The 19,674-nt window shown below is 34.9% G+C and overlaps 3 protein-coding genes across 4 annotated transcripts; 2 read left to right on the top strand and 1 right to left on the bottom strand.

Moving 5' to 3' along the window:
* Nucleotides 1-1,937: 1,937 nt before the first annotated feature.
* Nucleotides 1,938-5,337, bottom strand: PFD6 (prefoldin 6). Its single transcript, XM_021438687.2, has 6 exons — nt 5,210-5,337; nt 4,446-4,710; nt 4,264-4,334; nt 4,030-4,154; nt 3,366-3,426; nt 1,938-2,333 (listed from the first exon to the last, which is right to left on the bottom strand). The coding sequence occupies exons 2-6, from the start codon at nt 4,525-4,527 to the stop codon at nt 2,277-2,279; spliced, it is 396 nt and encodes a 131-aa protein (XP_021294362.1). The 5' UTR covers nt 4,528-4,710; nt 5,210-5,337; the 3' UTR covers nt 1,938-2,276.
* Nucleotides 5,338-7,867: 2,530 nt separating this feature from the next.
* Nucleotides 7,868-13,084, top strand: LOC110424642 (protein BIIDXI-like). Its single transcript, XM_021439258.2, has 3 exons — nt 7,868-8,064; nt 10,842-11,342; nt 12,320-13,084. The coding sequence occupies exons 1-3, from the start codon at nt 7,977-7,979 to the stop codon at nt 12,910-12,912; spliced, it is 1,182 nt and encodes a 393-aa protein (XP_021294933.1). The 5' UTR covers nt 7,868-7,976; the 3' UTR covers nt 12,913-13,084.
* A 1,484-nt stretch (nt 13,085-14,568) lies between these two features.
* On the top strand, nt 14,569-19,616 carry LARP6A (RNA-binding protein). 2 transcript variants are annotated; one of them, XM_021437940.2, is made up of 11 exons: nt 14,569-14,955; nt 15,130-15,211; nt 16,980-17,074; nt 17,213-17,284; nt 17,365-17,444; nt 17,556-17,640; nt 18,476-18,523; nt 18,638-18,679; nt 18,752-18,889; nt 19,088-19,181; nt 19,262-19,616. In XM_021437940.2, exons 1-11 carry the CDS (start codon nt 14,683-14,685, stop codon nt 19,384-19,386), a joined length of 1,134 nt encoding a protein of 377 aa, XP_021293615.1. In that variant the 5' UTR covers nt 14,569-14,682; the 3' UTR covers nt 19,387-19,616. The 2 variants fall into 2 exon arrangements, with proteins under 2 accessions (XP_021293615.1, XP_021293614.1); XM_021437939.2 differs by having other exon boundaries at nt 18,614-18,679.
* The last annotated feature ends 58 nt before the right edge of the window (nt 19,617-19,674 follow it).

Here is a 19,674-nt window from a genome sequence, read left to right as displayed (position 1 = left end):
GTTCATGGAAATAAAATAGGATAAAAATTGCTATTATTACTTATTCTATTGTTTGATTGGTAGGAATAATTTTAAGAATAGTTAAAAAATAATAGGTAAATGATAAAAATATCTTTTATTAAAATTTAAAGATTTTTTAATTAAAAAAAATACTATGATGACAAAAAAATACTATTTATTAAAATTAAAGAATTTATTTTGTTAAAAGATAAAAATATTCTAAGTAGTAAAATCAAAATAACTTTACTATAATTAAATTATATTTTCACCAAAATACAAACATATTTTTATGATAATTTAATAATATTTTGTATTAGAAGATAATTAAACCTTTTATTATAAGTAAATAATTGTTAATATTAAAAGACAAAATATATTCTTCATTAAATTTAAATAATACTAAATAATATTTTTTATTACATTTATTATATTCAAATAATAATATTAAACAATGTTCTTTATAATATTTATTATATTTAAATAATATTTACATATTTTTATTTTCTTTTTTCTGAAAATAAAGTAAAAAATTCTGTGGCTTCTGAGAGAGAGAGAGAAAAAGGTTTAGTATTTTTTTATAAGATAATTTTTTAAATTATAAAAAGATATATTTGTCTAATCAACTTCTTTTTTTATTTCCAACGATTAGGAATAGCCATTATCAAAGAGATTTTAGTAATGGTTATTCAGGTTTCTCTTGAAATGACTATTCCAAATAATAGCTATTTCATTAAATCAAATGCGACTTTATCTCAAAAATAAGAATAAGAGAAGAAGTATTCCATTTTCTCAACCAAGCACGCCCTCAAAGTATTTCTATTGGATGAAAACATCGGTGCTCTTATGGGACGTACTTCAGCTTCCTTTGTCTTCTCTGCCCTTGTTTTTTCTTTCGAGAGAATGCCTTTTTGAAAACTTAAATTACATATTGAAACTACTTTAAGCTTAATTCTAACTAGAATTTTCTTTTAGATGACATGGGCATGATGAATGATGCCCCTTTAAATAACTTGAGTGGAGAAGTGAAGTGGCTGGGACAAGAAGCCCTTGTAAATTATATCTTTGAGAAAAAATTATTGGTGATGCACATCAATTGCCTTGTGGTACTGGTAGGGAATGTTGTTTTCATAAAAATCCTTCTACAAAAATATCGAGGGTCCTTTTAGTGGTGGCAGTTCTTAGGCACAGCTCATACATGAACCTTAATCGTTAGTACATGGGTTGGAATTCTTAATCATGTTCAGGATTGTTCTTTTCATTTTGGGTAGAATTTTCTGTTCCTTTTGGGTAGAAGCCCGGCTTGCTTGCCCACTGCTGTTTATGTTCTTCCGTACCACTCATAGCATTACAAAACACAAAAGATCGAATGGATAAATGTTAGATGGCCACCGATATGCCCGACAGACAGGGTATTGGCTTAGTGTTTTCCTTTCGTTTTCTTAAATCCTTTTTTGATTTGCCGTGGGTAGGCATGCCTGTATATGGCCACCTTCACCAAGCAGATAGCCATAAATCACTTTGGAAAATGGCCTTTGCGCAGATTGGACGGTGAACACTCAGCCCATACAATTAGGGGTCATGTTGTTTGAAATTTCGTAAAGGCACCTGACAAATATGGTAACAAGCTTATATAGAAAAAGTTATGGTCCAACTAAATCATTAGCTTTCATTCTCCAACTTAACAATCTTAATTTAGATAAGAACAAGGTTACCGACAAGTTGCACGTTAAACCCAAACTAGGGGACATTGAGAAACATTTGGGACAAACCAATATCCCAGCCCCTTGAAGAGAAACAAGGCTTAATTTTGTATGAAATATGGATGCTTGCCCCTTCATACGGCCCATCAGTTCTGGCAATAGAAAAGAGTTACGGGAGCATTTGGTTTGGCTAAAAAAGGATGATTAATTACTATATGAAAAAGCAAAATCAAACCATTTTTGTCTGCAAGAACATAAATCATATCCACTTCTATAGCCATCAAGCTACATGTTCACGTGGCAATTCATCGTCAGTTTTGCCATAAGTCTGACTTAAAAAGGGCAGACCAAAACAAAAGGCTGCAACAAGATGCATTAATGCTTTGAGTAACTTACCATACTGTCATGACAATATGTGATCATGGTTAAAGAGACTTAACACACACTGCATCTTTTACAACCAAAGGTTTCAAAACACTAGATCAAAGCTCCAACAAGACATATGACCATGATATACAGCATTGAGTAACATCCCACTAGAATGAAAGGAGTCATGGACAAACGTATGGAGATGAGTTATGCCTTGGCTTTTCCAGCTTGATGAGATTGAATCCTCTGCTGCACCTTTAATATCTAGTGAATACAAAATTAAACAATAAGATTCAGTTGTTGCTTTCTCTCAATACTATCATTTATTATGCTTAGCAAGAACAGCATATTCTTGCAGCTGTAACATTTTGCAAAATATAAATTAGCAAGTTTGCATGAGAGGAGGTAAACAAAGAGCACAAAGCAAATATGGCTGGTAAATCTAATTACCATATATTCTCCACACTCAGGTGATTGGATTGTTATAATTCAATCTTAAGGGGACATAAACATCTGGCGACAGTTTCACATAATGCTTCAGCAAGATTTGATTTCACATCTCGAAGACTTTAACTGACACTCGCATTGATGGTTGGTATTCCAGTTTATGGGATGACAACTTCCACACAAAAGCCAAACATCAAGATGCATCCAAGTAAAATGATCATGGTATTAAGAAAAACCAAAAGTAATCTGAAATACTAACACCTAAGTATAACTCAGAGATGCAAAATGCAAACCAACAAACTTGTAAACAGCAGAGATTTTAAGAGAAGAACAAATTTAAATGAGTAGCAGAGAAGTGATTGGGAGTCAGCTTCCTACTTGACAAGTTCACCTCTAGACAAAGGAAACTGGACCTTGATGAATAAGGTAAGATCAACTAAGTAAATAGTGCAAGTTGGGACCAAAAAATAGATATAGAAGTATCAAAAAATTAGCACCCGATGAAGTTATTTCTTATTTTCCAGGTACTCGCTAAGATCCAAAAAACATTAGAACCAGAATACGCAATCAAACAAAACAAGGTTCTCAGTAGCAGGAGCAATCAATCCTTGCCTAATGCTTTGCACCACACTAACAATCAATCTTTGTCTCCAATCTTTCATTATGTCACAAAAAGTCATACTTCTGAATAATCATCTAATAGCTATTCAAGAGTTTAACAAGGCAAAATGGTATTAAGTTGAACTTCCATAAAACACGCTACTCTGCTGTTGTTTAAAGTCATATAGAGATAACTTATATAGCATCAAATGGCACATTGAAAGCAAATAAAAGAGAAAGAATACAAACCGCTTCTCTCTTGCTGTATTGTTTCTCTTCCAAATCTTGAAGTGATGCATCAAGTCGCTTCCTGTTGACAGAGGAACAAAGTTCTAAAGTTCATAAACATGCAACAACAATCTTCAACAATATGGTATGACAATTACAATGTTACATGGTGCAAAATATTGTAGAATCAGAAACAGCAGATACAAGGTTATTGCCTAAGCACATAAAATATGAGTAACAAAGGAAGTACATTTCATGACAACACTGCAAAACCTGGGGTTAATAGGACCATCTAATTCTACTTTCAACTAAACAAAAAATTGACCTTTGATATTAATTGCCTGACTAACCAAGTTATTATTGGAAATTTTCCAGATGACACAAGATATTTACTCAAGAAACCACTGAGTATGATAATCAAATATAAACCCTTGTAAAAATCATGTTTGAAAGCCACTCTATACATTCAAAACTCGTAATCCGATCAGCATTATGGGTGTGATCTAAACTACAGCTTTTGTATCCGACCCACAATGCCAAACATAAGCCTTAAAATGTCCCGGAAAAAGTAATATCAATAATTCTTTGACAATATCAATAGAAACTGATCTAAACCATCCATAACCTTTCTCAACAACAACAACAACAACAACAAAGTAAAGGTCAAATGTAAAAGGAAACGTACAATTCAGCAGAGATGTACTCAATTCTCTTGCGAACATTCGCATTAGCCTCCGCTAAATCTTGTTTCACAAGCACAGGACCGATCAACTTGTACACATTTGCATCCTCATTTAATAAATCCAACTCCTAATAACATTTACACAAAAAATAATAATAATCATCATCAGCAAGTCATTTTAAGGCCAATTAATTAATCAATCAGATTATATATACAAAGTAAGACAAATCAATCGACCTTGAGGACTAGCTCGTTCTCTCCTAACTGGATTGTGTACTTCTTCCTTACTTGATGATTCTTAGCTATATCTGGTGGGACCATCAACATAGAATATACAATAACAAAAAAAAAATCGTTAGGGTTTTGAATGACAATAGTGAATAAACAAGAAGGCTGGGCATGGGTTTGGTTAGGCTTGCCTTTTTGGAGTTTGCTAAGATCGTTAGCTTTGTTTTCGAGATCTCGCTGTAGTTCTCGAACAGCTGTCGATGACGAACTCATTTTATTTTATTTTTCTTTTGCTGCTTGCTGCTACTGCTTTGTTCTTCCAGGCTCTAACTGACTCGCTATGTTCTCGAACTTCGATCGAGAGGAGCTGGGTAAAATCTTTGAAAGTCCTGTTCTTTTTCAATTATTTGGGCCGGACCTTGGGTTAGCCAATTTAACGTCCTGCGATCCGAAAGCCTGAAAATGCTTTGGGCTTTGCGTATATTTAATATGAACTTAAGATATATCATGTCAAATGCCCAGTGGGCAAGTATCGGAGATCTATTATTAAGTTATACTAATGATGAAATAAAATTTACTGTGTGAAGTAAAAATTATGAAAATAAAAGGTAAAAAAGTAATTAATATGAAATTTTAAATTTGAAAAATAAATTTAATCTAACTCTCCAAAATATTTATTGGTACCCGACTCGTCTGAGTGATAAATGCTAGTAGCATTAATAAGGAGGAGACGTGTAAGATTGGTAATGTATCATTGTTGAATGTTGGCTAAACGATTGAAATGAGAAAAAAAAGTCAGCACAGATTTGAAAGTGAGAGGGGAAAATTACACTGCGCAGAGAGAACGAGAAATTGAGAGGAGAAAATGGAACTCCTCCCAAAATTTGAAGCTGCCATTTATGAACAAAATCTAACAAAAAAACTGCTAATCTAGAAATGAGATTAAAGCTTAAACCTTGGAGCGGTTTGGTTCCTGAGAAAGTGTGAAAAGCACCTTGAAATTTCTCTGCGGCAATGGCGGCTGCTACAGAAATAGGAAGACAAAACGATGGTGGGAAGCGGAGAGGTTTCTTAGGGGGGTTTTCTTTTCTTTATTTTTTCAACTTTGTTTTCTCAAATGGAGGATTTGGGTTTAAAAGAGGATTTAAATAAAGTTAATTGGAGTCCGAATTATTAAGCCGTCTAGATCAATTTGCTACTATAAAGTTTCTAACCTTTGGAGTCGGCTCGGCTGTGGAAAACAGCTTCTGGACAACCGGCTCCAAAGGCCCATTTTGGTGCAGTGTACACTCGAACGGGTCCCAATTAAATGCTCAAACGTTTAAGTTACTATGAACAATAAATATAGTACTGCTCATGGAACCAATCACTTAACAGCTCAAAAGATCAGGACTGGGGAGACTCCGTTACGGAAGCTGGTTATTACTGAGGCCTTGGAGTGATTGGTATACAGTCTAACCTGAATCATAGGGAGACGGACTCATGCAGTATGCTTGCAAAAGAGTACTATGAGGTTCCTACAATGGAAATTGAGGTAGATGACAAAGTCGCTTTTCTCTAATTGTCGAAGCGTGTCGATTCTAACAAGTACACTCTCCGACCTTTACTTTGCCTAGACTTAATTTTTGAGAGCTTTACTTGGCGCTGAGGAAAGCTCCCAAAAGTTATAGTCTTTTTAACCTTCTCCCGCCGATCACGGAGTGGCCAAATCCGGCGCTCGTGCCAGATCTAGAGCGGTGAGGACCCTGGCGCGCCCACATTGCTCGGCAGCTCTGGTTGCCATGGTGGAGCGGCAAAGGCCAGAATGGACCCTTCTTGTCAGCGAGAGAAGGAAAAACGAGGAAAATTTGAGAGAAAATATATTTTTGATAAAAATTAATTTTATTTTGCAAAAAAAAACAATTTAGCTTTTAACCATAAAATTATTATAATTTTACATTTAAATTATATATTTTTAGCTAAAGAACTTGAATAATAATTACAACATAAACAATTATAAATTTAAATAATATTTATTTTTAAAAACAATAATTTTATCTAATGAAAAACACCATCTTGTGTATTTACAACTTCAAATGATAACAAGTAAACTATTTATTAATTTTAAAATATTTGTACCCAAATCTGATTACAAAATTTAAAACCGATACTCTATGATTAATAATCTACCATTAAAATTCAATTAACCTGAACCTACTTATTTAGATAAAAATAACGTGAACACCTACTACAATATTCAATTTGACTCGAATTTAGTAATAAAAAATAAAATTTAATCATATTTATGTATTTTGTTAGTTAAAATTAAATTAATAAATTCAAAGTGGAATTTATATGTAGGTAATTTAAAAATTAAAATAAATAATTGTACAATTATAAGTAATACATCCATTAAAAAATAGTATAAATATTAAAAAATCATTATATACAATCAAGTATCCCAACATTTCCACATGTATGCTACTTGAACTTGTTTATAAAATACATTAATATTCTTGAAATACTATCGCATTACCATCCTTTCAATATTGCAAATACCAAACACAGTATATTACTCTTACCTCTTATATGTGCCCAATACAAAATAAAATGATATTAGATAAAACATTTAAAAAAGCCCTCAAAAATCAAATAATTTTTTATTATGATTAATTAAACTATTATACTTATATTTTAAACTAAATAAGTAATTATGATTAATAGTTAATTAATTATTATTAGTTAAACACCATATATTATTTTATATAATGTGATAATAACATGATATTTTAATATGTCATAATAGATGATAATATGACATGATGATATTTTTATTTTTTATAAAATAACAAGTGATATTTTGATTAATAATAACTAGTTAATAATTAAAAAAATAAAAAAATAAAAATTTAACTAAATACAGTAAAAAAATAATTAAAAACTTTTTTCAAACATTATGATATATTTTATCTGGTCCACTCACTTTCATAATTTATTTTATCACGTCCTATCGAAGTATGTACACAAAATAAAAGAACATTACTAAGCTATATTCAAATAGGCCGAAAAGCCCAAGCCCTGACGCCAAGTCGACTTTTGGGAGGTATACTCTAAGGCTAGACTTAAATTTTGATCTTAGTCTTAATTTATTGAGATCAAAACGGATTTTTCAATTTTGCTAAAAAATTGAATGGGCTTGTGATTTGCGAATCTGTATTGCACATCCGAACATCCCTCGCAGCGAGCTTCACCATTGTCGGGTATTTATATAATGCAAAAAAGGAAAATAAATCTGGATTGGATAGAACACGGTCAATTTATGGCGGTAGACTGGGGCCGCCGCGCGACCACACTTCTCGAAACACGGAATTAAACTTTATTACTGGCATTATTAATAAGAGCAAAAAAAAAGAAGTGGAAAGCCAATAAAAATTATAGTGGTGGGAACACCAGATGGACCTTTTTCTTTTACTCTTCAATAAAAAATTGGGAAAAAAAATAGTCCTTTCTGTCAATTTAATCATGCCTAAAGTAACAGCGATCAAATAAAATAACTGCGAAACTCAAAAGTTAATGTGTAAAGACGATATAGTACTTGGTATGGAATCTCTGGATAAAAAGACACTGCCTGGCCTGCCTCACTCCTCTCGCAACAGAGTACGCAAAAGAAGGAGCAGTTCGGAAGAGAGAGACTGAAGCCTTTACCAGAGAAGAGAAAGAAGGAAGGATACTTCGCCGAGAAGATGGCTGAGAGCTACGCAAGTAGCAAATGGGTCTTCCTTTTTATGCTTATCTTTACTCATTTGGCTACTCTATCACTAGCTGAAGATGGTAAGTACTGTTTCTCTTTCTCCATCCTTCCTCTGCATATTATTTTCTCTGTCCATATTTGTCAAACTTAGATAAACATAAAACTTAATTTCTCTTTTCTATCTTGTCTTTTCGAGTTCTTACATTGCTTCTGGAGTATGCTTCGAGGGTTTCTGTTATGTTCGAGATCTGTTTATCACATTAGCTACAGTTACTTGATAAATCTGCTATGTGGGAGATTTGATCGTTATTTGCTCTTATGTTTTTTTTATTACTACGTGTTGGAATTGGGGTTTCAGTTGATTTACTTTAGAGAATGAGTTGTTCCATTCCTCGTCATTCATTCAAAGTTCAAAAAGCAATAAACAGACTCAGGATTTTTATACAAAGCGAACCACATTTTAATGCCCATAGGATTCAGTGACCATCTATTCAGTTTCCTGCAAATGTTCACATGAATTTCCTGCAAAGATGTCTCATCTTGCATTCTTCCGTTTCCGGTAAAATTGGTAATATCTTTTCATATTTTCCTTAATGAAAAGCCATCTAAGATCACTGCCATTTTACTGGACGTTGCCCCTTTGTACAAGCAGTGAAGAGTGAGGTTTTGCCCTGCTCCAAAAGAGCCAGTAGAGAGATTTTGTGCCTTAATAACTTTCTACAACTCAAGTTAGTTTGAATTTTGGTAGTGTATCTATTTTTATTTAAAGTCTAAACGTGGGCCTTAAATGTTTGTCCTAAGGACCTAGATCCTTTGCTCCTTTTTCTTTGCTAAGTCAAATTGTTTAATCATGCAGTTAGTGACTGTTTATAATTTGAAATTGGCTTTAAATGCAGTCTTCTGCTCTTGGATTGTCTGTCCCACCATAATTGAGTGTTTCTTGGAGATCCTTTCTCACTTTAAGTATGCAAGCCTGTTATTCCTCTAAATGCTTACCCATTATCTGTTTATCCATTAATTAATTAGTAGTTGTCTTAGCAGATTCTATTACTTTCTTACAATTGAGGCAGCTTTAAATGGAAAAACCCCACCCCAATTATTCGATGCATTAGGTGAATTTGTTTCCCGGTCGTTGTCGCCTACATCATCAGTCGTCCCTGTGGGGTTCTCGCATTTTGCATGAGCCATAGGTCAATTGGCCGAAAGTATATTAACCTATTACAAGGTGCGGAAGTAATTATGCTAGCAAACTTTGAACATGGCTTGGTACCCTGTCTTCCAAGTGGGAGTTTTCATAGGTGCGACTGTTCAGGGTCTAAACTTTGGAACTGTAAAACGTTGGTAGTATTAAAGAAAACGAAAACATAAGGATATCAGAGGAAAATAAAGAGAAAGGAGCTCGGCAATGTCAAAAAGTTAAAGGGCGGATGTGGGTAGAGTAGAGAAGAGAACTAGCAGTTGGACAAATGGGTCCTCCATGTTTACTTTTCCCACATTCTAAGGTGGGTGAAATGACCAAAGAGGGACATATTCCCGCCAAATATCTCTTCCTTTTTACCTTAAGTTAACAAACGACAAAGGGTTCCTTCCGCAAAATGACCAATCGCATCGAATCATTTCATCCCTGTTCTTTTTCAGTGATCATCCAATTGTCCAGCTCAGTTCTGTCCCATAAAGGATTCACCTTCACAGTCATGCGCGCACACTTCCTTACTTACCCAATAAAAAAACAAAAGAAACAAAAAAGAGAAGGCGCACATCTCTACCATTTTATGATTTTTTTTATTTTAACTTTCATTTGTCGAGTCCAAGCGGAGATGACTAGAGTGAAAATGATGGGCTGAAGCGGTGGGGTAGGGCCCACGCGGTAAACTTTAGGCCCACGTTTCGAGTTGGGTGGGACCAGTATCACAGTCTTAATGTGCTCACATCACATCCTTCATTTTTTGTCCTTATTTGAAAATGATCTCTTCTTTTTGGTCTGCGGCATACACCCTGCGAGTCTGTTGGTATTAAATCATTCTTGTTCATGCATTTTCTTAGACGAAGTTTCGTTGTTTATCAGGGCATAGCTCTCTCCTCCAATTCGAGGCTAGTAACTGGATAAGGTTATCCATGGGCTTTGTTTTCTTCCCACTAGCTTATGGTTGCCATACATTATGTAGATGTAGATCCAACCACATGTTAACTAAGCCTAGGATTTGGTTCTCATTGAGTTTTAATCTAGGTTTTGTTTGGTATTATCATCCTTGATATGTTGTCTATCAAACTCCATTCTAATCGCGCCAAACATATTCCTAGAATTTTAAGGACCGTATTTATCAAACTCCATTGAAACTCACGAGTTTCAATATTTGAACACGAAGTTAGAAGTGGTATATATCTAGTATCCATACAGAAAAGATGGGTTGCTCATACATTAATGAGATTTAAATTTATTTAGTATTAATATCGCATACACAAAATTAATTGTCCCCACCTCTCATCTTTTGTTTTTAGATTTTCTGTTTGGTAGGCAAGTGAAGTAGAGGTTGCAATATTTTGTCTCCTAGACAGATGGGCCAGCGGGGTCTACTGACCATCAAACAAAATTTCCTTGACAATGAAATATATCTGCTCATGCGTTACTGTAGTACTTATTTTCTCTAATTTTTTTGTCGTAAACTGTATGGGCACGTCTACGGATAGGCACGCTTGTGTTGGTAAATAGTTCATGGGAGCAAAAATAGATCATCATGTTCGTGCTATCAATACTATACTTTGGGAAAGAAATTACCAAATTTTAAGGAAAATGTACATTGTATTTGATATACCCACTGCTGTCATGGTTAAAGTAATGTGAACAATTATTTTGTAGGGCTAGTGGCGAATGGTGATTTCGAGACACCACCATCGAACGGCTTCCCAAGGGAGGCGATATCGGATGGGCCCACGGAGATCCCCAGCTGGAAAGCCTACGGCACAGTTGAGCTGGTGTCATCTGGGGAAAAAGTGGGCGGTGGGATGCTCCTCATCGTGCCCCGAGGCAGGCATGCCGTTAGATTGGGCAACGACGCGGAGATCAGCCAGGAGCTGTCGGTAGAGAAAGGATCCACGTACGCAGTTACTTTCAGTGCGGCCCGCACGTGTGCGCAGCTGGAGTCATTGAACGTGTCCGTGCCACCTGCATCGCAGACGGTCGACCTCCAAACATTGTACAACGTGCAAGGATGGGACCCATACTCGATTTCTTTTGAGGCGGAGGACGATAGGGCGCGGTTGATTTTTAGGAACCCGGGAATGGAAGATGATCCGGAATGTGGGCCCATCATTGACGATATTGCCATCAAGAAACTTGTTGCACCTGATAAGTCCAAAGGTAAAACTAAAAATTCTCTCTTTTTTTCTTTTTCTGCTTCATTCACTTTTATCGTTTTGCGATGCGTGATTTGTGTGGGTCACATCAAAACGTGTGAAGCTTATGCGTGATTTCTTTGTTTGAAACCCAAAGGATTAGTCTCAAAATTGTTGTCTTGGGTTTGGGTCCATTGTTTGTCTAAGTAGGGCAACAGAAATTCAAAGCTCCTTGCCCCTATGAAAATGGCAGTATTAAATAAAAGAGGGCTATCAGCCTAGTAGCTTTGTTATGGCCTAGAAGGGAGATAATCTGGATTCCATTCCTGGACCCCATAATGTTGGGATCCTACCCTGGAAATGAAATTTTCTTTTTGTTTGTGAATGTGGACTTTATTGGAGTCTCTAGTTAATTAAACGAATACTATCAGCTTGAAAAATGTCCTGGTTTTCTTAGCTTGATAATGAGCTAAGGTACAGCTCTAGTGTTTGCCAAAGGAGCAAGAAATACAGAAGGTTAGGTGAGGCCTTAATATCGTCAGCTACAGAGCGTGTGTATTCCTTAGGAACTTTGCTCTACCAGAAACCTGGATTGAAATAATAAGACTGTCAACGCGGCCATTCTGTTCAAGTAGGGATCATTATTACGAAAATCTCAGTCAACCTACCATCTGCAGAAATACAGTATTAACTAGTTGGTCTATGTCATGTAATGTGGTTGTTATAAAGTACTAATTAATATGTTGTTATGACAGAATTTTGGACAGTAAACTGTTTAACTGCTGCTGGACATCCAAGCTCAACATCAGATGCTAAATTAATAACCCTGAAAAATGTCCAGCGAAAAAACAGTATTCGCTATGTATTTTTTACATCTTGAAGAACCTTAATGAATGCTCTGTGGACTGTGGCATAGGGACCTGTCACGGGATGCTTGTTTTACTTTATTTTTTCCACGTTGTTGTGTTGATTGTGTTCTCTTTGCTGCTATGTTTTCTTCAGACAACGCAGTCGTTAATAGTGGCTTTGAATTTGGCCCCTGGATGTTCCCAAATGTATCTCTTGGTGTCCTGCTCCCAACCAACCTTGACGAGGAGACATCCCCATTACCAGGATGGATGGTCGAATCAAACAGGGCGGTTCGATACATTGACTCCTACCATTATGCAGTCCCAGAAGGCAAACGTGCCGTTGAGTTGGTCTCAGGCAAGGAAGGCATCATTTCTCAGATGGTCGAAACCACACCAGACAAGCTATATAGCTTGACCTTTTCTTTGGGCCATGCTAGGGACAAATGCAAGGAACCACTTGCAGTCATGGCCTTCGCCGGAGATCAGGCGCAAAATTTTCACTACACGCCTGACTCCAACTCCACCTTTCAAGTTGCTAGTGTCAACTTCACAGCCAAGGCAGAAAGGACACGTATCGCGTTCTACAGTGTGTATTACAATACAAGAACCGATGACATGAGTTCACTTTGTGGTCCTGTGGTGGACGATGTTCGGGTGTGGTTCTCAGGGTCCAGAAGAATCGAGGTCCGAGTATTGTTAGGGCTGGGACTTGCTTTTTGGGCTTACATTCTGCTTTTGGTTTAGGGTTGGGTTACGTAGGTAAAGGGTTAAAAGTTATGCGTCCTATGTGTAAGGTTTTCTGGCATGGTAATTGCTAGCAAAAGCAAAATATCCCTCGTTTGTATTGTAGTTTTGTATGTGATCTTCCTTCCGAGTTTTGCTTTGAGAAATGAGAATGGCTTAAGTTGCATTTTCAGATTTTCTTTGTATCAAAGTAAAGTTAACCCAAAGATTTCTTAGAATCTAGTGCTTTAAAAGCTTAATTAAACTAGCAGATTGTCATCCACCCCGATAAAAAGATTTGTTTCACACTTTCATGATTCTACTCCAAGCTGAAACTTATCTATTTTTTTTTGTTGTAGCTTCGAACGCGAGGGATCATTTGATTCATTAGAAGCAAAATCTCGAGATTTACCTTTTTTCTATGATGATCATGATCATTTGGTAGAGGATCGATGTTCTTTGAACATCAAAGCTCGTGGGGATTTTTCACATGCCAATAATCGTGATGAATCTGATTCCACGACCAGGTGCAAGCCATTTTGATTCGGTATTGGAGAGCATGGTGAGGCTCGATTCCAATGTCCAATCACTATTTAAAGATTAATTTAAGGATTAATAAATTGTAGGTTAATTAGCACACTTTTTTACATATATATTTTTTCCTTCCTTTCTTAATGAGGAGCTTTCGTATTCTTGTCGGGTTGTTGAGGATAATTTATCGAACAAGAGGATTGATTAATTAAATCAGTGATGACCGTGCAATTAATGTTGTCATCTTTTGTTGGTTGGGTAAGTCTTTACTTGTGAGATCTGGAAGTTCTTATATGTTCATGGTTTAAATCCTTTTGTATTTTCTAGTATTATTTGCTTCGGAAAATATTATCATTTTATGTAGGTACATCAACGGGTATTTTATAATAAAATTTATTATTCTACTCACTCTAATTAAATAAGATTAGATTATTTTATCAACAAACTCAGATAGTAAAATTACTATTAGTCACAGAGTTAGGTAAAGTTTGAGTGGTACTCGAATATCATTATAACTAATAATTTTTAATTTTAATTTTATATATATTATTTTTTATTTATTAATTTATTATAATTAATGTAATACTTATTAAAACTAATTAATTGTTATAAATATGATTTTAAGCTTTAATTTATTTTTTATGAACTAACCTTAATAATTAATCTATTTTTTATTAATAATATACAAAAAATTAATTTTAAATTTAATTTAATCTAGCATTTGATAAGTAGGATATTTAATGAGAAATGTATATAATATTCAAATATTAATTCGTACAAGAATTAAAAAATTTAATTAAATACCTGTAAAGTTCAATTACCCTTTTAAATAATAAGATTTAAATTAAATTACTCAAATACTTTATTCATTGACATTCCTAATTCTATATTAAGTTGCAAAAGGATTGAGCTTATCAGAAAAATTATTATTGGGAAGACAGGGTCATACCACGTCCAAAGAAACTTATTTTTACTGTAATGAAAATCTTAGATAATATAAATGGAAAAAAAAAAACTTAAAAGACGAAAATCTGGAAAAAATTTGTATTATTGTGTGTAGTGTTTCCAACATGGAAGGATTTGACCAAAAAACCCTTGACTTAACAAAAATGGAAATTTCCCGGTTCGGTATAAAGGGTCCTGGGCAGGGAAAACCAGAGAGGGCAGGAGAAAAAGAGAAAAGGAAAGGGCGGGAGGGTTTTGATTTTTAACCCGTTTAATCAGAACTTTTTCCCTTGCCCTCTCCTCTCTCTCCCCAAGATGGACAGCCACGTGGGGCTCACCACCGCCACCGCTGGCCCCGCCCCGAACTCTCCGCCGCGTGATCTTCTTGATTTCATTCCCGTCGGATCCCCAGAGGAGGAGATTACATCGCCGCCGTCCGAAGAGGATCACGACCACGATCACGATCACGACCATGACCACGACCACGACCACGAGCACGGTCAAGATCAGGATCAGAATCAGAGTCACGACAACTCGTCGGCGACTGGTGTCCTTACTGATGATCTTAAAAACAAGATCATTAAGCAGGCAAGTGGCACAAAAACTTTCTCTCTCGCGTTGTTGGAATTAAAACCCTAGAATATGTCCTGCCTCTTTTATTTTTATCTTTTCCCTTTTCTCGTTTTTATTTTCATTTAGATGAACTTTGCTACTACGTTGGCTTCCATCTCATTTCTTATGTTTTCGATTTGTACTTTGTAGGTGGAATATTATTTTAGCGATGTCAATTTGCCGACGGATAAGTATATGATGAGTTTGATCAAGAAAAACAAAGAAGGTTTTGGTAAGTACATAAAACTTCTCGCTTGGTTTGATTTTTTTTTTCATTTCTTTTAAGTTTTAGCACTGAGAATTTAACATGCTTATACCATCTGCACTATGTGTTGGAGACTGATTTCGCTCTGAGAATATAATAAAACCTGTATTTTAACATTTTAGTTGAACTAAAATGTTTTGATTTGTAGCCTCACTGTATATAGTATTTCAGAATGTGAACTGGGATTCAGTTTGTTATGTAATTTATGGGATGAACGTATGATGTATAAGAATTAGTTTGGATGGATGAGTTGGAGAAATAACAACTATTCATTGTTTTGTCAAATTCACAAATTATTTAAGAGTAATTAATAATTATGGTTGTGGTTTTGAGTAAAAAACTGAAACCTCAGTTTTCCTCAAGCGATGAGAAGGGCTAGTTGATCATATATTTCCTGTACAAGTGACATGGGAAGGGCTTAATTACTATGTCCAAATTTCTCGCTTTTACTTATGTTGACAGTAATTTTGTTTATTCAATTGGAAGAAAACTGCAGTGTCTTGTCTTTGCCTTATACTTTTCTCTCTTGTTTTCTCTTTCATTTTTTTTTGTGAGGAATTCAGTATATAATATATCGCACTTTTGAAATTTTTGTAGAAGGAAGCTAAACTGATGAGCACAGTATTGCACCAACCAGTAAATTATATTAGGCTGGAACCTATCACAAGCATGCACCTATAAAACCATCTTCCTTGTTATGTGATGTATGAAGAAGAGATCGTTGATATCCTTGCTGTCCTTTTCTTCAAAAGCTATAGATTTCTAAGCTTTCAATGTGTGCTCTTTTGTTATGCTTGTCTAGGAAGAACCTAAACCTTATAAATTGATTAATTAATCTGAAAATATATCTAACCAGTACAGAAAATATCTTTATACTTTCTTTAAACAGAAAAGATCCCATCTGGAACTTTTTTTTTAATTTAATAAGCAATAAATCTAGAGAGATTCTCTTGAATAGAGATGATGAAGGTGATGAAGTACAGCAGGTACTTATGACAGGTCTCAGCCTCAATGTTTTCCTGGTGTGGCCAATTTGTGCTGTGCCGAACTTCTGAGGTTGGTTTGACCAAATGAATAGACAACTTACTGCTTTCTGATTCATTCTCTATTCTTCTATCTCCAATTTGACATCTCTCAATAAGTGATAGTTACCAAAATTTTCAATAGACCAACTATTTTGAGCTTAAACCACTGTTTTCTGTTCTTCTTTTGTATTTGATTCTGGTAATAAGTTTTAAAAATGAGATTTATTTGTCAATCCCTTGTTAGTGTTGCAAAATGGATATACACTGTATTCACTTCATTAATGTGTGTCTCATTTTCTCATTCCGCCTTGCTACTTTACTTGGAAAGTGAAGTGAAATATTTTATTTGTTTTTAATGAAGATCCCTTTTTGTTGTAAGTTAATACGTAAATTTTTCAATGATAGTTGTATCTACTAGGAAGTGATTGTGTCTGCTTTCAGCATTTTCCTGTCTGTGCATATTTACTCTGTTTATGAATGTTTGTTTTATGGATAATTCCAGTGATCAGTTGAAAATTATGTTAAGTTCGAGAATAGGTTAACAACCTTCATTTTCTAGCATTATTGTATGACTACTGTTATTATTTAGGCCTTGTCCACTTGATTATTATTAGAGGGTTAATTGCCTTCATTTTTCAAATAGAATATCTATTTTTATTACTTTGATATCTTGTTATTAACATATATAAGGTTTTTATTTTTTCTTGCAGTTCCTATTTCGGTTATTGCTTCTTTTAGGAAAATGAAAAAACTCACCAGAAATTATCCATCAATAATTACTGCACTCAAAGAGTCTTCCCTACTTGTATGTTTCTAGACTCTCACCCCTTATACAGATTGCTATTTTTCTTATGGATATAATGCTAAAATTTCAATTCAAAGAAACTTAGAAAGTTCTGTTTCTCTCTGGCATGTAATTTCTAGTTTTATCAAAACCTCTCAGGTTGTGAGTTCTGATGAGAAGAAGGTTAAGCGCAAAACTCCTCTTCCAGTCATTGAGGTCAGGGATCCAAAGGTATTTATTTTATGGAACTCAGTGGCTTCACTCTTATTTTCATTTGTTTAATTTTGTGGCATCTAATTTGTGGATCCTAGTTACTTACTGTTTTGGTAGAAAATCTTCCAGAGGATCATTCAGTGGAAAACATTAGGAGGATATTTGGTGATGTTGGACAGTAAGTTTTTTTTTTTTTTTTAAATAATGGTCATTCTTTCTTCTGGCTGTGGCCTATGAGGTTTATAGTTCTTTCATTTAGATGACTGTAGATTTCTTTCTGAAATTTCAGCATAAAGAACATATCCATTTATGATCCTCATGCTGTGGAAGAATCAAAGAAAAAGGGTAGGGCAGATATTTTGATCAGTAGTAAGGTAAGAAAACTGGTTTTAACTTTGCAGATACTATGTTGTGAATTCATTTTGCAGCCCTTTCCCCTTCTTTTTATCTGCTCAATTCTTTGTTATAATAACCTCATCAGTGGTAGTATGGACATGACATTCTTTCTTGGATATTGAATAAAGCATTGAAGTAAATAACTAATGAACAACATTTTGTGTTATTTGTGGTTCGTTTGTTGTAAAATCAGTGGCATATTAGTTTGCATTGTTATTATGGAACTTGATCAAGTTTTATTGGTAGAATTTATGTTATTTAACTTCTGTTTCTTTGAGTTTCATGTAGATTGTGAGCAGGACATGACTTTCTTTACAATAGCTATGTACGGAAAATTTCTACCTATATTCCCTCTGTTTGAAAACCCCTTGAGTTTGTAACATAAGTGTTGTTAATGCTTTTAAGGAGCCTTTCTGAAATGGATTAGACAAAAAGGTTCTTAATTCTAGTTAAAAGTTTAGACAGGAGGGAATTATGAGAATATATATGGTTTATGGTCAAAATCAAATTTATAGGAGTTTAGGTGGGCTATAACTGGTTGACTGAGCAAACTGTTAGCTTAATGATTATTTTTCTGGTGTGCACTCTTAGACTTTTAGGTTTAGGTTAAGCTGCCCCTGAACGACACTTGGTAAACGATGTGCAAACTACAAGTATAAAACCCTGTTGAGTATATTTGGGTTTATGTGATTTTTGAAGTTTGTTTTGATGTAGAATAGTTATCTTGCTTTGTTCATTGGTTGTAAAATTACTGTCTTTACATGTTTGTAACCTGGTTTATGATCTGCTTAATTTCCTGGTTTTGGGATCTAGTTACATGCTCTGGTAGAGTATGAGACTGTCGAGGCTGCTGAAAAAGCTGTAAGTGTCAAGGAAGTCTTCAATCTACTGTAACTGATATCATAATTAATCAATTAATTGATTATGAGCACTTCTCTGGTTATTGGATAGGTGACTACTTTGAATGATGAACAGGACTGGAGAAATGGCATGCGGGTTAAGCTTGTTAAGCGAGTGGTATTTCTTCTTGTTTGCTTAACTTATCTAACTTAGGAATAAACTGGTATAATGTTAGTTCCCCTATTACAGAGCAAGTATGGACAGCGAAGGCAAGCTTGGAGGGGATCTGATCCTGAAAAGAACAGCACTGGTCGAGCATCTGATCAAACAGGAGATGAGGAGAATAATACATCAAACGAGCATCATGAAGATATACCTGATGAGGAGGTAGGCTCTACGTTCTTTTATGGTAAAGTGTAAGCGTATCAAATTGGTCAACTGTTTTTGTTAAATAGATTATTGATCATAGACACATTCATGGAACTTAAAGAAAGAAAAGAGTAATGATAACAAGAGCAACAAATATTAGATAAGAGGGAAGAGGTTGTTTATCTTTTAAATTGTTTCTTTGCTGCTACATTTGAGGATGGGGAGCATTTGTCCAAGGATAAGAATGGACATCGATATAGAAATAGAGGACGTGCAAGGAAACAGAAACATCGTGGTACCAATGGACTAGGTATTGAAATGATCACAGCTCATGCTTTTGCAATATGTTGCTTTTTTCCCTATTTGACCAGAATTCATTATGTATCGTAGGCCATGGATCTACATCTGCTCATGCCATTGAACCATCAAAGCCACCCCCTGGCCCAAGAATGCCTGATGGAACCAGGGGATTCACAATGGGACGTGGACGACCTCTTGATTCTAAGCAGAGCTAAGTTAATTTATGTCTGCGTTTGGTGTAATCTTTGCATTTTGTGCTGTTTATTGTGCATTGTACAGATGTGGGAGTTGGAAGCGGGTTTTCCAACTTGCTTTTTAAGTTTGAAGGGAGAAGTGTAAAATCCGGTGGATATGGTGTTAGTTTTATCTTTTGAAACTGGCATTACAACGATGTATTATGCTTATACAAATTCTATTTGGTAGTTGAAATGTTTGCTTCTGACAATTTTTTTACTTTGTCTCACACGTTAATTCTTGCCTTTCTTCTCCTGAAAGCCTTTTGG

Source organism: Theobroma umbraticum, unplaced genomic scaffold (assembly GCF_002168275.2).
Source record: "Theobroma umbraticum cultivar Fairchild unplaced genomic scaffold, ASM216827v3 scaffold_204.0, whole genome shotgun sequence".
NCBI lineage: Eukaryota > Viridiplantae > Streptophyta > Magnoliopsida > Malvales > Malvaceae > Theobroma > Theobroma umbraticum.
This window is presented reverse-complemented; position numbering and strand designations above follow the sequence as displayed.